The sequence below is a fragment of the Emydura macquarii genome, unplaced genomic scaffold (genome assembly GCF_026122565.2).
Source record: "Emydura macquarii macquarii isolate MOO-44397 ecotype Brisbane River unplaced genomic scaffold, CSIRO-AGI_Emac_v2 contig_306, whole genome shotgun sequence".
NCBI lineage: Eukaryota > Metazoa > Chordata > Testudines > Chelidae > Emydura > Emydura macquarii.
The window spans coordinates 11,102,720-11,119,770 of record NW_027130443.1 but is presented as its reverse complement, the minus strand read 5'-3'; the positions used below and the strand labels follow the sequence as shown (position 1 = coordinate 11,119,770).

The 17,051-nt window shown below is 49.3% G+C and overlaps 1 protein-coding gene and 1 long non-coding RNA gene across 3 annotated transcripts; both read left to right on the top strand.

The window, feature by feature from the left end:
- Window positions 1–297: 297 nt before the first annotated feature.
- LOC137160576 (uncharacterized) lies at window positions 298–9,712 on the top strand. The gene is made up of 2 exons (XR_010921935.1): window positions 298–3,711; window positions 6,574–9,712. It is a non-coding gene; the product is annotated as an uncharacterized lncRNA (long non-coding RNA).
- A 1,802-nt stretch (window positions 9,713–11,514) lies between these two features.
- On the top strand, window positions 11,515–16,992 carry POLR2E (RNA polymerase II, I and III subunit E). Of its 2 annotated transcripts, XR_010921934.1 has the most exons (9): window positions 11,515–11,686; window positions 12,591–12,765; window positions 13,615–13,730; window positions 14,659–14,739; window positions 14,976–15,034; window positions 15,240–15,318; window positions 15,865–15,890; window positions 16,155–16,237; window positions 16,702–16,992. XR_010921934.1 is itself a non-coding variant. In XM_067559111.1 (8 exons), exons 1-7 carry the CDS (start codon window positions 11,630–11,632, stop codon window positions 16,218–16,220), a joined length of 633 nt encoding a protein of 210 aa, XP_067415212.1. In that variant the 5' UTR covers window positions 11,525–11,629; the 3' UTR covers window positions 16,221–16,237; window positions 16,702–16,992. The 2 variants fall into 2 exon arrangements, 1 of the variants encoding a protein (XP_067415212.1); XM_067559111.1 differs by lacking the exon at window positions 15,865–15,890 and having other exon boundaries at window positions 11,525–11,686.
- The last annotated feature ends 59 nt before the right edge of the window (window positions 16,993–17,051 follow it).

Genomic DNA, 17,051 nt, shown 5'->3' with positions numbered 1-17,051 from the left:
ATAGACAGTGTCATTGCCCGGTTAAAAGGTAGCACCAGCCCTTTCTAAGCAAGCACATTTATCCTTGTAAAAGGGCAAGTTTTAAACACTCCATTTTTTGGTATCAAGTTTTAAATGCTCCATTTTCTATCTTAGTAGCCATTGGCCTTGAAGCAAGCTGTCCTGCAGATATTGCAAAGTATGCAGAGTCAGCAGATACAAGCTGGCTAACATAGATAATTGCTATAGTAACCAGGGAGCCTGCTCAGCTCGAGATTATGAAGGAATGCTTCAGTTGCATCCTAACAGAGAGTAAAAAGAGTGAGTGTTAAGCAGTGGGAAAGTACCGAATGCATCCTGCTCCTTTGTCTGTTCCGCTGTCTAAAAAACTACTGCCGTGGAGCCGTAAGGCAGAGGTTTTCGGGAGCCACCATGGTGACCATCACTTCTCCGCGCTGTTCGCAATAAACCTCCTTAAAGAACAACGCACTCAAGTCTTTATTGAGGAGGGTCCCGGGCTCCTCCAACGACAGTAACTGGGGCCGTGACTCGGATGCAGTGACCTGTCACCTGCCGTCTCCTGCTGGTCTTCGCTGCTCCCGGACCGTTCTACAAGCCGGCTCTGGAGGTGACCATTGTCCACGGCACAGAACGGGAGTCGGTAGGAACCACTGAAGGGGGGTTTTGGGCAGGGTCAGGGCGTACCGCACACATTTTTGTCTGAGTGCCTTTGAGGGTGGTTCTTTTCTGGTTCTGGTTAAAAGTGCACTTGAGATATTTCTGTGAGCCGGAGTATGATTGTGGCGTGAATGAGTCTGAGTTGTTCACCCCACCCCTGTTGACCAAGGCTACCCGGTGGTTCGTCTCAAGACGCCCCGTACCCTCTGCGAGCTTAAGTGCAGTGACCGGAGGGGGACGTTCTCAGGTGGTGTGCCTCAACTGGATTGAACGAAAGTGTCTGTTTGGAGTGTCTGAATCAGGGAAAGGATGGGAAGTCAGTCTTCCAAAGAAGCAATCCCTCCTCTGGGAAGTCCGGCTCGGGTGATGTACAATAAATATGGGCCCCAGTCATGTAAATATCTGGTTAAATGGAATTGGTATACCAGGGATGATCCAGCTAAGCAATTTCCAATCCCCGAGGGGACGTTCGATGAAGAAAAGGTTTTGTATCTTAGATCTCAAATGGAGGGACTAACGAATATGAGTCAAGACCAATGGCAACAGTATTTTGATTGGTACACAGAAGTGTTTGAGAAGGAAAAGAATAGCATAGTTAAAGGGTGGCAGAATAATGTCAGGAAACTAGAGAAAGAGATACGGAAGAGGGATAGACGACCGTTAAATCCACAGTTAGAAAGAAAAGAAGATAGCGATGAAGAAGGTGAAAAGGAACTGCTTGACAATTTAATAGAAAGAGGCTGTTGTTTCGGACCACCTCCGCCCCAACTGGGTCAGGACGTGCCTCCGGTGCAGGGTCATCATCTCCCACCATATAATGAAGTGGGTGGTGCAGTAGGCGAGCTTGCTGCCCCTTCAGCTCCTCCAGAACAAAAAGAAAAGCCAGAAAGTGAGAAGAAGAAGGATAAGAAGAGAAAAGAAGTAAAAAGGGAAACTGAGGCAGAAAGTCTAGTTGATAGTCTACGTGAAACATATACTCCTGAAGAAATAAAAAGAAGGGCGGAGGCAACTAGGAACACGTTGAGCCGAACCATTAGGAAGGAGGAGAGTGGAAAGGACAGCGGTGAGGAAGATGACTGGGAATCAGTAGAAGAGGACGAAGAGCTCCTCCTCTGGGTCCCCAGAAGACAAGTGCTGGGACCAACTGGGCCAACTACTATGCATCTTCCGTGGTCCCCGACAGATTTAAAGAATCTAGCGATCGCCTTCCCTGACATTCAGGAAAATCCGCTTGGCTGGAAGGAGCAGCTCCAGCTAAATGTGGAGTGCTACAACCCAAATTGGGCAGACATGAATCAGCTTCTACGCCTCGTTACTCCTTCGGATGTCCGTGAAAGGCTGTGCCAAAAGGCAAATTGGCCTACAACTGCCCCAGTCAATGCAAAAGATTTGGAGACCCATAGGCCAACAACTATGCATGCTCCATGGTCCCCGACAGATTTAAAGAATCTAGTGATCGCCTTCCCTGACATTCGGGAAAATCCGCTTGGCTGGAAGGAGCACCTGCAGATAAATGTGAAGTACTACAACCCAAATTGGGCAGACATGAATCGGCTTCTACGCCTCGTTACTCCTTCCGATGTCCGTGAAAGGCTGTGCCAGGCGGCACGGTGGCCTAGGACTGCCCCGGACAATACACAAGAGTTAGAAACCCATATCAGAAATTTATTGAACTCAGTAGATAATGTATGTCCAAAAAAGACAGATTGGTCTAAAATCTCTGATTGCACACAGCGAGACAAGGAGGAACCAGCCCATTATGTGGATAGATTAAAGAAGGTTTTTAATCAGCATTCAGGAATACCGCAGCCCGAGGAAGCCCCTCAAGCCCTGGTGGCAGCTTTTGTCAATGGACTTCAACCTGAAGTTCAGAAGCAACTAAAAATGATCGCTGTTGGCTGGCAGAAGGAAAGTCTAGAGAAAATAGTGGAAATAGCAGTCCATTGTCAAGAAAATACGAAACGCAAACAAAAGAATTTGGAAAACAAAAGGATGTGGGCCCAAATACAACCAGCCCAACAATGCGCTATAGTCCCAAATCTTAGGGGGAGAGGGCAACCAAATAGAGGTTGGGGAGGCGGAATGGGTGGAAGAGGAAGAGGCCAATACAGGTCCAATACATCCCTCAACAATGTTTGCAACTATTGTAAACAACCTGGGCACTGGAAAAGGGAATGCCCGGAGAGACCCCAGTATCGGGGAAGACAAACCCACGGGGCGGGGCTAAACCCTCATCCACCGGCTCCAGGCCCAAAGGGACCTAACGGACAACAACCTACACCCATCTTCTACCAAGATGAAGAATGTAACTTGTTTCAGTATTAACGGTGTTACCTGGCAGCTCTGTGTTCTTGGGGAACCAGGGCGCAAAACCCCAACTCTCTCTGGCTCACCTGAATACCCCCCCCAGCCCCTGCTTGAACCAGAAACCAAAGGCATCTCAATATGAAAAGGCAGTGGACACACCTAAAACCCTCCTATCAAGGGTGATACAACTCCCCATGCCTCATCTACATCGAAGATGTAAAAAGGAGGCATTTCAATTAGCACATCGAATGGAGAACAGAAGCCTCATCTACATCGAAGATGGAACACGCACTGAACTCTGGGATTGCCAAAGCAGGGATGCCCTGCATGATGGGAGATCCCTGCTCGTGATGTAAATGAACTCACACCTGCACACACCCAGCTCCGCAGTTATCAGATCATTCTAGTTACTGACATGTAAAACACTGAATCTGGTTGCATTGTGAGCTCCCTCGAAGGAACACTGCCCATAGCCAGGAGTGATCAGCTCCTTTTGCCCAGCATAAAGAATACCACTCTGGGATACGTCCTTGAGACGTTGTTTACCCATAAACAAGCCTGGTGCCTACAAAAACCCCTACCCAAGTTCAAACTTCTGTTCTGATGCCTGGATCCAAATTCTGCACCAGTCCCACTGGAACCTCCCCTCTTCCTGACTGATCGTGCTGGGGGCTCTGCCTGTCTCAAGTGCTCCAGACTCTAAGCTGAACAGCCTGTCTCCTGGGAACCTTTGAGCTGCATGGAGTGGTGAGACCCCACCCCGCACTTCCCCCAACACACTCTCTCTATCTCTCTCTTAGTCCAGGTGTAACTTCCTACTTTTGTAATCAAACCTGGGCTAGTTTCTCCAATACCCCACCTGTAATTGTGCAGTATTGTAAGCGTTTGATTGTTTTTCTCTTCTTGTATGGTATTACTATTAGTATCATAAGTTTTATATACCTGGCAATAAAATAACTGTTATAATCAAGCTAGTTCCCCCCCACCCCCCACTGCATTTATTCCTATGTGTTCTTCTTGCTCTGCAGCAACGCTTCTTTTACCTAAGCCAAAGATCCCTGGAGTGCCGAAAAATCCTATGGGGTTTGCTCATCAAGGGTGTTACTGCTAGAACAATTGTAGAGTGAGGGGGGGAGGCAGCTCCAAAGCGCTGCTCTGCTTAGCCTACGGAGTCTGGGGGCAAATAAGGGTGGCAGCTGAAAGTGTTGTTTGGACCCAGCCTGCTCAAGAAATGTGCTCTATTCTGGTGCGTTGCAAAGGGGCATATAAGGGTGGCCACTGAAAGTGCTGTGTCACCCAGCCTGCTGCGTTCAGGGACATAGAAGGGATCAGCTGAGAGTGCTGATAGCCCGGTCCACTCAGATGCACTTGGTTAATCTGGAATGTGTGTGTGTATCTGTGGGGGGTTTATTTGAATCTGGGGCTGGAGGAACCCGGCCCTGAAAACCTTAGGTCCTGCAGGATAGCTCCATTGGGAGGGGACTTGTAGCCAAATGAACACACAAGTAACACAAGCAGTACATTAATAGAATCACACCCCTAGAATCACACCCCCTTCCAGGAAAGTAACCCTAACAAATGCGCATACCCCAAGGTGACGGGCAAATCTGGTAACAAATTGGTGGAGTAATGTGGGCAGCACGTGACCTTAATCACATGGTAATTGTTGAGTAGTTGCTGCAGAGTGGGGAAACTGAGGCACAGGTTGGCGCAAGCTTTTTCTTCCTTTTTTTACCAGACCAAGCTCCTTTAGCAAGGTCTCTCTCTCTCTCTCTCTCTCTCTCTCATAAAATACTTAGTAACCTCCTGTAACTTTTAAGTAAGAATTGTGCATTAGAAATAAGATTTTAGAGCAATACTGTTAGAGATTTACATGACTTTTGGTAGTGATCCTTAGTGTAATAAGGAAAGTAGAGATGGCTGGAAAAACTCCCTTGACTGTCCACTTGAGACAGGAGAAAACCAGCAGGCTAGAGAGATGGGTAATGAAGAAAGGGAAATGTCCCTGGGAAAGGTGCTTCCAGGGTGGGAATCCACGTGGTAGTGCAGAGTGCAGCTGCTGCATGGGCATTGTTTTATGCATTTTTTGGCCTTGGTTGAAATGGTAAAGGGAATGCAAGAACTGGAGCTTGAGAAAAAGCAGTGACACCAGCGTTTGGACAAATGTGAGGCAGATGGGTGTGAATTCCTAGCAGAAAAGCTTAATATGGTGACTATACTAAGAGATATGCACGAGGAACGAGACAAGACAAACAGGAATGCAGAGCAGTATAGGAAAGAGTTAACACACACAAAAATGTTGTTAGAAGAAGCCAGAGCGGCAACTCGCTTCTTGGCAGATGAGAACAAGGCAGCCAAAGCAGCCGCAGGCCACCAGAAGTGTGAGGCAGAGATCAGTAACCTGCGTGCCCAGCTTAGCGCCCACAAGGGGGTGGTAGCAGCTGTAAGGATAAGAGAGGATTGTGACTTTGGGCACCCTGGGAAAATAGAAATACCCCCTGATGCTGTCCCCACAGGCCCATTCAACCCCGATTGGCCCCCACGTGCAAAATGTTGCCCCTGTGTCCACAAGGGAGGTTAAACACCTGGTGCCAGGAGCCGATCTCCCCACCACAGAGATGATCACGGACATGGTGAGATGGTCTCCCAGTCAAGCCAAGGCTATTGCTGAGAGATGGGATCATTGAACCGTGACACTGCCGTTGCGTGGCTGGCTCGCGTTTGGCGAATGTACCCCTCCGCTGATGGCATGGATTTAACCCAATCGGCTCAGTTATGTGCCTCCCCTCGTGATGCAGATGCTCTGGAGATAGGCATAGGTTATTGGGAGCGGACTGTCACTGGACCCCGGGAATGGATGTTAAGTGCTCTTAAAATATTACTGACTGCTTCTTCCCTTAAGAAACTGTATATACTGGAAGAGCAGAAACTAGGAGAGGTACAAGAATTTCCCAGTATATGGACTAAAAATGAGACAGAGTGTGGAAAAATAAGTGCTGAGGTTTTGATTGAAGGAAAAGATCCCCCTCCTCAAAGCCAATATAAGTACCCAACTGCTGCAGAGGAAGGCATTAAAGATACTGTAGACTGTTTCTTGGAACAAGGGGTGCTCGTACCTATGCAAAGCATTTGCAATTCACCAGTATGGCCAGTCCTTAAGGCGGACGGGGTCACCTACAGGAAGTTTTCAGCAAAGGAGCACTCTTTGACACACACCTGGGAAGGCCCCTGCATTGTTACGAACTGGGCCAGCCCCAGTGTTTATCAGGTTGAAATCCTGAATGGAAAAGGTGGGAAACCTTGGTGAAACTGGTTTCATTCTTCACAGCTTAAAGAATGGAAGGGGAAACCATCCGACTGTTATAGACAGTCTTCTCCATCCTGCCAGCCGCCCTTCTTGACTAGCAAGAAGGAACGGCTTTGGGCCCTTGGAAAATACGCATCCCCCGATGTTGAGGCAGAAAAAGGCCAGAAAAGTCCTTGACTTATGATGGCCACCCTCTCGTAGGTCACTACTCCACTTGTGTCTGGCACTGTTGGTCCCAGATTCTCCCAGTATATACGGGGGGAGTGTGGGAGTTTGTCTTTCTCTTCTCTGCCCCCTCACAGGTCCCAAATACGAGCCATGACATCCCACTGCTGCACCAAAGCCCTGCTGTTCATAGATGTTTGGAGTCTGATGCTGTCCAGGCTCTGTGCTAAACCAGTGATCCCTCTGCACCTCTGGAGGCGTTTGCCAGCTGGAACTCAGGAGTGTGGACTCAAGAGGGACGGACACCATCGAAAGCAAACAGTGACAGACGCAGCAGAGGGTGCATGCTAGCTCTGGTTTCCTCTGATGTTTGGAAAGCGACCATGCCCCTACGTGTCATCATTGTTATTGGAACCCAGATGCCGCCGCTGCCAGGAGATGAACTGCAGCCGTCCCTGATCACGCCAGCAGGCAAAACTATCACACGGTTCCTCGTGAACTGGGAACCGCTGAACTGGACTGGAGCCGGACATGACCTGCTCCAGCAAGGCCCCCCCAGACTGGGTAGTTCCACTAAAGGACACACACTGTGACAAGCTCATGCCAACAATTTGGTTTAAATTCTATGGGCACATTGCCATTTCGGAGGGAGTCCATGAGCCCGGATTGTACAGGGTGAAATTGGGCCAACAACAAAAAACGGTTTTAAATTTCTACCCTCTATCACAAACCTGGCTCCCCTCCAACGTTTAAAAGCCCCAGTTTTGGGACCCCATGTATTAAAATTGGATCAACAAGAACAATTGGTTCTTCAACCTCAGACTTCTCTGAAGGAGGTTCAAATCCACTTAGAAGGCATGAATATCTCTCACATTGCACCTGCATGTGCTCCCTTGATTGGAATTAGCCATGAGGGTTGGGAGGAATGGGTAAAAATGTGGCAAGGGGCCAACCATGTAAATAGAGTAAAAAGGGAATTCAGTGATTGGATTGCACCTGTGGGAGCAGAAGTTTCTTTAATTGATGCTGCAAATATAGAAGTTCTGGCTAATAAACTGTCCTATGCCACAGAAAATATTGGAAAAACGAAAACCCCATTAACAGCATCTTTGAAACAGTTAAGTGAGGAACAGCAGTTAATAAGTAAAGTATTTCCTGGGTGGGAAGGACTCATAGAAAGAGATGAAGGGTTAATGATGTCTGGGGTACAGGCCCTCCAAAATAATGTTTCATTGGCTTCAGCGTGCGAGCAATCTCAGGCTCTCACCCAGAACGTAATCATGGGCATAATTCGACAGGCCACAGCGGGACAAATTCCCATGGAAGCAATCCACTTGATTTGGCCCCATGTAACGGAGGACGAATTAGCCCTCCAGCCCTGGTGGAGATTAGTTAATGCTTCTTACAGTCACCACCAGCAGAGCTTGCAGTTATTCCTGATAACTGTGGCAGGCAAGGAAATTAGAGTGATCCACCCAGTGGTCCCGCTGGGATTACAGATTGATGAAAATTCAGTAATGTACTCCAGAGATCATAACACTTGGGCCTGGCAGAAAGATAAGGTGTGGAACACAGTGAATGTAAAAGGGTGTAAAAGAAAAGAAGGTTGGGGTTACATCTGTAAAGACCAAGCTTGGGAGGAACATGATGAATGCTTCCCCCAACCTGGCAATAAGTCTCACTGTTCCTTTGATGTTATCCAGGAGAGAGAATCTGTTATTGTCTATACTGGTAAAACGTGTGTGTGAGACCAAGATGTGATATTGTATTGATTAATGGACATTGCATTCAACCCATGGTGCCTTATGTTAATCGCGGTTTCTGTGATGTAACCAACCGTTGTTAGTTGTGATATTACGTTTACTGTGCCTGTATAACATTTAAATGCCTACCCGCAGCTATACAAGGAGGTTTCCCCATCTCACTGGGAATGGGTCTCACTGCCATTAAGAAACTATTAACTCATCCCTCTTTCCAAGTCGAACTGCAAAGACTAAAAACTTTGGGAGAGAACGACAAACTTGAAATTCAGCACCACAACCAGGAGATCTCCAGGCTGACAGCCACAGTTAAAAACACAGGCTATCACGCTTGGTGGGAGACTTTGCTTGGAGGGAGCCCCAGTGCAACAGGTACTTTGAATATCCTGCTTCACCCCATTGTGGTGAGCATTGGTTTCCAAATTAGATTAGCAGTTGGGCTAGTTATGCTGGTTTGCTGGATCCAGCGACTGATGCAGCAGCTGCAATGGATTGAAGATCAGACCCGGTACCACGGAGTAAGAATGTGATGGGGATACTTGCTCAATGCTAGCACCCCGTCAACGGGGGGACTTGTTACCTGGCAGCTCTGTGTTCTTGGGGAACCAGGGCGCAAAACCCCAACTCTCTCTGGCTCACCTGAATACCTCCCCCCCAGCCCCTGCTTGAACCAGAAACCAAAGGCATCTCAATATGAAAAGGCAGTGGACACACCTAAAACCCTCTCATCAAGGGTGATACAACTCCCCATGCCTCATCTACATCGAAGATGTAAAAAGAGGCATTTCAATTAGCACATCGAATGGAGAACAGAAGCCTCATCTACATCGAAGATGGAACACGCACTGAACTCTGGGATTGCCAAAGCAGGGATGCCCTGCATGATGGGAGATCCCTGCTCGTGATGTAAATGAACTCACACCTGCACACACCCAGCTCCGCAGTTATCAGACCATTCTAGTTACTGACATGTAAAACACTGAATCTGGTTGCATTGTGAGCTCCCTCGAAGGAACACTGCTCATAGCCAGGAGTTATCAGCTCCTTTTGCTCAGCATAAAGAAAACCACTCTGGGATACGTCCTTGAGACATTGTTTACCCATAAACAAACCTGGTGCCTACAAAAACCCCTACCCAAGTTCAAACTTCTGTTCTGATGCTTGGATCCAAATTCTGTACCAGTCCCACTGGAATGTCCCCTCTCCCTGAATGAAAGTGTTGGGGGCTCTGCCTGTCTCAAGATCTCCAGACCCTAAGCTGAACAGCCTGTCTCCTGGGAACCTTTGAGCTGCATGGAGTGGTGAGACCCCCCCCTTCTTCCCTCAACACTCTCTCTCTCTTTCAACCCAGGTATAACTTCCTACTTTTGTAATCAAACCTGGGCTAGCTTCTCCAATACCCCACCTGTAATTGTGCAGTATTGTAAGCCTTTGATTGTTTTTCTCTTCTTGTGTGGTAATACTATTAGTATCCTAAGTTTTATATACCTGGCAATAAAATAACTGTTATAATCAAGCTGGTTGCCACTCTCTCTCTCTCTCTCCAAACTGCATTTATTCCTATGTGTTCTTTTTGCTCTGCAGCAACTCTTCTTTTACCTAAGCCAAAGATCCCTGGAGTGCCGGAAAAATCCTATGGGGTTTGCTCATCAAAGGTGTCACTGCTAGAACAATTGTAGAGTGAGGCGGGGAGGCAGCTCCAAAGCGCTGCTCTGCTTAGCCTACGGAGTCCAGGGGCAAATAAGGGTGGCCACTGAAAGTGCTGTGTCACCCAGCCTGCTGCGTTCAGGGACATAGAAGGGATCAGCTGAGAGTGCTGATAGCCCGGTCCACTCAGACGCACTTGGTTAATCTGGAATGTGTGTGTGTATCTGTGGGGGGTTTATTTGAATCTGGGGCTGGAGGAACCCAGCCCTGAAAACCTTAGGTCCTGCAGGATAGCTCCATTGGGAGGGGACTTGTGGCCATATGAACACACAAATAACACAAGCAGTACATTAATAGAATCACACCTCCCCCATTCCAGGAAGGTAACCCTAATAAATGTGCATACCCCAAGGTGACGGGCAAATCTGGTAACAAATCAGTGGAGTAATGTGGACAGCATGTGACCTTAATCACGTGGTAATTGTTGAGTAGTTGCTGCAGAGTGGGGAAACTGAGGCACAGCAAGGGTTCTGGCAGGTGAACAGTCCTTCAAACTGCACCCAGGGGATTTTTCTGGGGTTACATGAAGACTATAGTTAAGCTCCATGTCGTGAAACTCCATCAAGTGCTCCCCGTGGGTTAAAGCTCCTGCGGTAAAAGCCTTCACTCTGCGTACAGCATGGATTTCTGTACAGACCCAGGAGGGGCCTGGGATGCTGGCTGTATGCGCCTTGTCCGATATTCCATATTCTTTACTTTGGGGAGATGAGATTAGGGCTTTAAAAGCAGAAGGGGCAACTCAAACCCCTGCAGCTAGCTCCAAGCCTGCGTTCTGATCCAGAAAAATGGTCCCGGGGAGGCCCCAATCCTTCCTTGAAAGGGTTGGAAAGACTTGATCCGTTCATGGGGGAGCTTGTTTGGAGCCAGCAGCTGTCGCGAACTGGTAGCAGCAGAAACCCCCCCACGTGTGCGGTTTGCAGGACTCATCGGCGTGGGAGGTGACCTCTAGCCAGCTTATTAGCGTGAGTGCAGGGTTTTTTGTTGTGTTAATATATTCTCCCAGGGGTGTTGCCGCCGTAAGGATAAATATGCCTGTTTAGAAAGGGCTGGCCGGGAAGGTGTACCTATGGGCACTATGCTGCGTATAGCCTCAGGGAAGCTGGTGTTTCGGGCAGTCGGACTGGCTGGGGAATTCACAGCGTAGGCTGGTAACTGCAGCCCGGGCAATCCTCGGCCAGAAGGAAGAGCAAGGGGGACATCTGCTCAAGAGAGGTGGTGGCTGGAGCCAGGCCCCGAGGGTGGAGCACGGGGAGGGAATCCAGGCACACTTGCCCTGAGCTGTGGCACCCTGGCACGGCCAGAGCACGGCTTGCCAAGGCTGCAATTCCCCGGAAGGGGGCAGCAGTAGGCTCATGTCTTTGGGGGAAAAACTACACCTCCCAGAAGCCTTTGTGTCTAAAGGCCCCTCCCGCTTCCTGTTTAGTCGTCTACCATGTGCCTGTGATTTGGGCTAAAAATAATTAAGCCTAACATGAAAATGGCTTTGTATGGGACAGCAATCTGGGACGGAGAAGTCCAGGGGAAGGTGCGGAAAGGGTTGCGGGGCGAGGGTATCCTGAGCGTCAGCAGGCGTTTATGTTAGACACCTAGCCTGGGGGAGGAAGGGGGCCTGAAGACCTGGTGGGAGACGTGTCTGCGCCTGCGCGGCGGCGACGGTTTCGGCGCATGCGCGCGGTGGCGGCTCTCTCAGACCCAGGCGGCGCGGCGCTGCGGGAGGGCTCGCGCCATGGATGACGAGGAGGAGACCTACCGGCTGTGGAAGATCCGCAAGACCATCATGCAGGTGCGGGGCGGGGCGGGGCGGGGCGGGGCGCCCGGACTCCTGGGTTCTGTCCCTGGCGGGGGGGAGGAGGAAGGCCTAGTCGTGGGGGCGGGGGAGCCAGGACTCCTGGGTTCTGTCCCTGGGGGGGGGGGAAGGACTAGCGGTGAGGGTGGGGGAGCCGGGACTCCTGGGTTCTATCCCTGGGGGGGGGGAAGGACTAGCGGTGAGGGTGGGGGCGGGGGGTTCTATCCCTGGGGGGGAAGGACTAGCGGTGGGGGCGGGGGACTCCGGGGTTCTATCCCTGGCGGGGGAGGGGGAGTCTGGGAGCCCGGACTCCTGGGTTCTGGCCTGCTCCCTGGCTGACCTCAGGTGAGTCCTCCCCTGTCTCTTTGGCTCAGCTTTCTCCTCTGTGAAATGGGCGCAGCGGCGCGGCAGGGCCGGGTTTGTGGCTGTCTGTATACGCGGAGGTACCGGCAGGGCAGAGTGGGATCCCTGCCGTGATTGGTATTGACTGACCCCAGGGAAGAGAAGGACACAAACCCCCGGGCGCTGGGGAAGGTCTCGGCAGGAGCTCTCTGTTGTCTGCCTTTTGGGATTGGAGCGTTCTCTTTCCAGGAGGGGTTTTCTCATGCAGGTCGGGGCGGGGAGAGGGGTGGTGATGGTTAATGATATTCAGCACTTACATTGCTGCTGTACCGCAGCACCAGATGTAGGTTAGGCCCCGCTGTGCGTGGTGCTGTACAGACGTGATAGATAAGCTAAAAGACTCCGGGGATGAAATGGAAACCATCACATGCCCTCAGTACAGGCTCTGGAAATGGCTAGGGAGGCTTTTCTGAGTGGGCATGGGGTGGGGCAGATGGGGACTGTAAAGCTGCATTTGTGTCTTGTGTGCACCATGAGTAAACAGGAATATCGTCCCCAGCTGTGTCATGATCGGGGCTATCTGGTGACCCAGGATGAACTGGATCAGACCTTGGAAGAGTTTAAAGCCCAGTTTGGCGATAAGCCCAGTGAAGGGAGACCACGGCGCACTGACCTGACGGTGCTGGTAGCCCATAATGATGATCCTACAGACCAGATGTTTGTCTTCTTCCCCGGTGAGTGTGGTGCTGTTACTCTCTGTGATGAATGCAGGCATTTCAGTAAAGGGTAAGGTCTGAACCTCTTTCTAGACTGGTGCTGGCAGCTCAGACTGGATAAAGTGCCAGCCTAGATCTGACTCTTCTGCCTGGCTGACAGAAGTTCAATGGAGGCGGCGGTTTCACTTTCTAAGAATCAGTTCTGAAGTGCCTAGGCTCCTGGGAACAAATCCCAGGTTGGATGATCCAAGGTAGGTCAGTTCAGCACCATTCAACATGCCACTTACTATGTGGGTCTCTCAGAAGGCCAGCCTGCTCCAAGAAAAGTCTTGGTAGCAGTTGACGCCAGCCAAGGTTTGGATATCTACATTAGAGACCCAGTTTTGCTGTCTTTAATCAGGCAAAACATCCATTGAAGTCGGTGTGAATTTTGGCCAGCTATAGGCTGAATTCTGCAGGCTACAAACCAGAAAGATTTCCAGGAGATTTTTTGGCTGCTTGGCTATGCACCTGCTCTCGATCATGTATTCTTTTTCTTGGTGCAGGATAGAGTCTGTAACAGCTGGATAGATGGCAAATGCCCAGTACTGATCTCAGCCAACTAGCCTTTAGTCAGAACAGTTCTGTCCTCGGAAGGCCTAGCTGCAGTACTTTGCCCATCCAGAAACTGCAGGTGCAACATACTGCCTGTCCTCTGAATAGCAGCAGCGTGTTCTGCCGAAGGGGAGGCTGTTAGAAACCCAGGAGAGAAATATAGGTGTGTTAGTATTGTAGTCCTGAGACCAGCTTCAGAATAAAGGTAAATAAAATGGAGATCTTTCATCACAACCGGGAGTGATTGTATCATGTGACTTATTCATTCCTCAGAGGAGCCCAAGGTTGGAATAAAGACGATCAAGATGTACTGCCAGAGAATGCAGGAGGAGAACATCACCAGGGCTCTGATTGTGGTGCAGCAGGGCATGACTCCCTCCGCAAAGCAGGTATGCGGTGATCGTGCAAGGACTGGTTGGGAGTTCACAGGATGCACACTTGTATGCATCAGGGGTTGTTTGGTACCAAATGCCCAGTGGTCAGTGCCCCTTTAGATTAACCTTATTGCTTAAATTTGTCCTCTTTAAAACAATGCTTCATCATGCACGTAACACACTGGCACTGTGCGCTTGCAGACTGCAGAACCCTTAGGTCATCGGGCACATGAGCTTTGTAGGACAGAGTCTTAACAGCCAGTTTGCTAGGACAGAATTTGTTTAGGTCATGTGTACTCAATAGGAGCCACATACACAGGCAACTGTGTGATAACTGTAACTCTTACCTGGCTTTCAGGGGGACTGAACTGAGCTAAATATGAAGCTCTGCTGGGGTGTGAGATACCACTAGGCAACCTTAAACTCTGTTAACAAAGTTTTTTGTTGATGAATTATTAGTACCTGTACTATATCAATGGGCACGAGGGAGTAAGACGAGAGCAAGACTCATTCCTTGCCCCAAAGATTTTATAGTCTAGGGTGGACAAGAATAAGAGTAGTTTACAAAAGGGGGAGAGATTGTGGTGGTGAAAAGCAGGCTGGAGTGATGGCGAGGAGTATAGGGAGTAAGAGGAAACAGGGATGGAGACGTAAGATCTCAAACTTGATGAAGGAAGGGAGCAGTGTGCTTAAGTGATGGGAGAAGAGAAGTGAGCAAAGGGGAAGCTGGAAAGCAAGGACGAGGTACGTGTGTATTTAGCATCTCAGCTAAGAGATCCACTCTCCTCTGATTTATGTATAGATGTAATTGATGTTACTCTAGGTAATACACTGTCTGTAGAGTTGGTGCTTATTAAAGTTCAGTTCTGACTAGGCAGGATCACCTTGGACTAATGTCCTTGCTCTATGCGGAAGTTTAAAATCCATTTTTTTTCCCTTTCAGTCATTGGTAGACATGGCTCCCAAATACATCCTGGAACAATTCCTGCAGCAGGAGCTGCTGATCAACATCACAGAGCATGAGGTGAGTTGGATGCTTAGGCAGCATGGAGTGAGTTCAGGAGAGTCAGCCTTTATTCTGGACTATCTGGGTGTAAGCCAACCCCTTGAAAGTCTTTTTCTCTGTGTTTTGTGTTGCTGGATGTTGGTGCCCCAGAGAGCCGTTCTGGTCTCCCTTGCCCCTGTGTGTCACAGGAAATAACTGGTTTTCTCTTTCTGATCTCAGCCTGCCTAGGTCTGACTCTGCTTTTGTGTTTGCAGTTGGTTCCAGAGCACGTGGTCATGACAAAGGAAGAAGTAACTGAATTACTAGCCAGATAGTATCCTTATGTTTGTGCCAAAAGCCCCCTCCCTCCCCTACGAACATGGAAGTGACTCACACTCACTTTATGCTGGAAGCGGCTAGTCTCTGGTGTGTACAACAGGACTTGTGCTATGTTGGTCCTGCCTCTTGCTGGGATAAAGCAGGGAGCAGAGCCGAATGATAACCCTTCTGGTGGTGGATTTTCCTTCACTGTTCCTCAGTAAGCTGAGAGAGAACCAGCTCCCCAGGATACAGGCTGGAGATCCCGTGGCCAGATACTTCGGAATAAAGCGAGGGCAGGTAAGGAATAGAGCAGGATGACAGAGGTAACCTCTGGGGGAGAGTAGAGGGACAGAGCCCCTTGAAAGCTCTTTTTTTAAGGCCTGACAGTCTATAAATAAGCACAATGAGTCTCTCATAACTAATACAAAAGATGCCTGCTCCTGCATGTGTAACCCCTGGTATGTGTAGTGGAAGCTGCACAGAGCGACTGCAGGATTCGGCCTTCGCTCCATACCTCTTCCTCCCTGCCATGTTTAGAGTCTCGTTCTTTCTGCGTTCCTTTGTGTTACACACACAGGATTGGGTTTTACGGTAGCTCTGCAGGTTCCTCGTCCAGGAAGAATTTCCTCCCCAGGGGAGTTGCATCTGAATGAGGAATGTTCATTGCCTTTGGGATGGGAGCTGAGCTTGCTGCTGTTCAGATGTCACCCCTTTTTCTGCTAACGGGTGTTATGCTGCTGGGCTCCTTAAGAAAACCCTCCAATATAGAGTAGTGGCAAGGTTCTGGTTCAGGATAAATCCGTGTGTTTTCCTCCCCCTTGTCACTTAAGAATTTTCTTTCAGGGCTTCTGCATTTCTGCACTAATGTGGTGAGTGATCTCCTCCAGGTCTCCCTGCACTGAGTGTCTGTGGGATGTGTGTAAATTGTACAGCACCCTCACGTGGCGCATTGCTGGGCATCAAGGATCACTTGTTAGATTGTCTGCTGGGCTTTACCTGCTTGGCGATGGCGTAGAGTGGCTGATTAAACTCACTCATTCATGCTTCATGAGCACGTCTGTGTAATCTGTCCCCTGCACTTTAATTCAGAGCTGCTTTTCAGTGCTTGTAACCTGCTTTTGTTGCCATTGTAGGTGGTCAAGATCATAAGACCTAGTGAGACTGCCGGGCGATACATCACCTACCGACTGGTTCAGTAGTCTGTGCTCTCCCTCAGGTAACATGGAGCCACCTCTCTGGTGATGCAGCTGCCTAGCTGTGATAGTGTTGAAAAGTGTCAGAAATTAATGCTGGGACTTCACTTCATGTTTGCATCTATATAGCCCTCCAGAGAAAGTTGAGAGGTTTTGAACTGAACTGGACAAAACCCCAAACAGTACAGTGCAGGGAACTCCCCTCCGGTGACTGAAGGCTTGACTAAATGGGTCCTAGTATCCATGCTTGTTACAAACCTCTCCTTGCATGAAACAAAATAAATTTTCCCACCTCTGGTTAGTGAAAGGGCATTTGCTGTTGTGGAGTTCAGAGTGCCTTCAGTTTGTATTGGAGGTGGGGTGGGCCTGAGGCGCTTGATGCAGGACATGGAGTCCGTGCAGCAGCTCAGTGTGGGAGTGAGATGTGGTGTCTGAAATAAAAGATGATCTTTCTCTTGAGAGAAATCCCAGATTCTCTTTCTTCCAGGTGTGGAAGAGGAATCGTGTGTTATCTGATCAGCGCCTGCCTGGCTCCGCTTTACAGACTCTCTGGGTTGTCTGTCGTCTTAAATACAGCTCCTAGAATGTGCTTTCAAATGATAGCACTGTTGTAGGGAGAAAACCTCTTGAGGCTTAGCTCTTTCTTTGCTCTCACTCACTGTCTCACTCCCTGGAAGCTGCCTGACTGGACTGAAGCTCAGAAAAGATGGACTAAGCCATGGGCTATTTAATTTAATGTTAATGGAATTTTATTTTAATAAAGGTTTGTGCTGTGGGAGTTTCTCACTGGTGCGGTGTTTCTCCAACTTCCCGGACAGCAGAGCCTCCTGCCACCTG

Coding starts and splice junctions, on each gene's coding strand:
- POLR2E (XM_067559111.1), top strand. CDS start 11,630: ATGGATGACGAGGAGGAGACCTACCGGCTGTGGAAGATCCGCAAGACC. Junction 13,731..14,658: donor TGACTCCCTCCGCAAAGCAG/GTATGCGGTGAT, acceptor TTTCCCTTTCAG/TCATTGGTAGACATGGCTCC. Junction 15,319..16,154: donor TCGGAATAAAGCGAGGGCAG/GTAAGGAATAGA, acceptor TTGCCATTGTAG/GTGGTCAAGATCATAAGACC.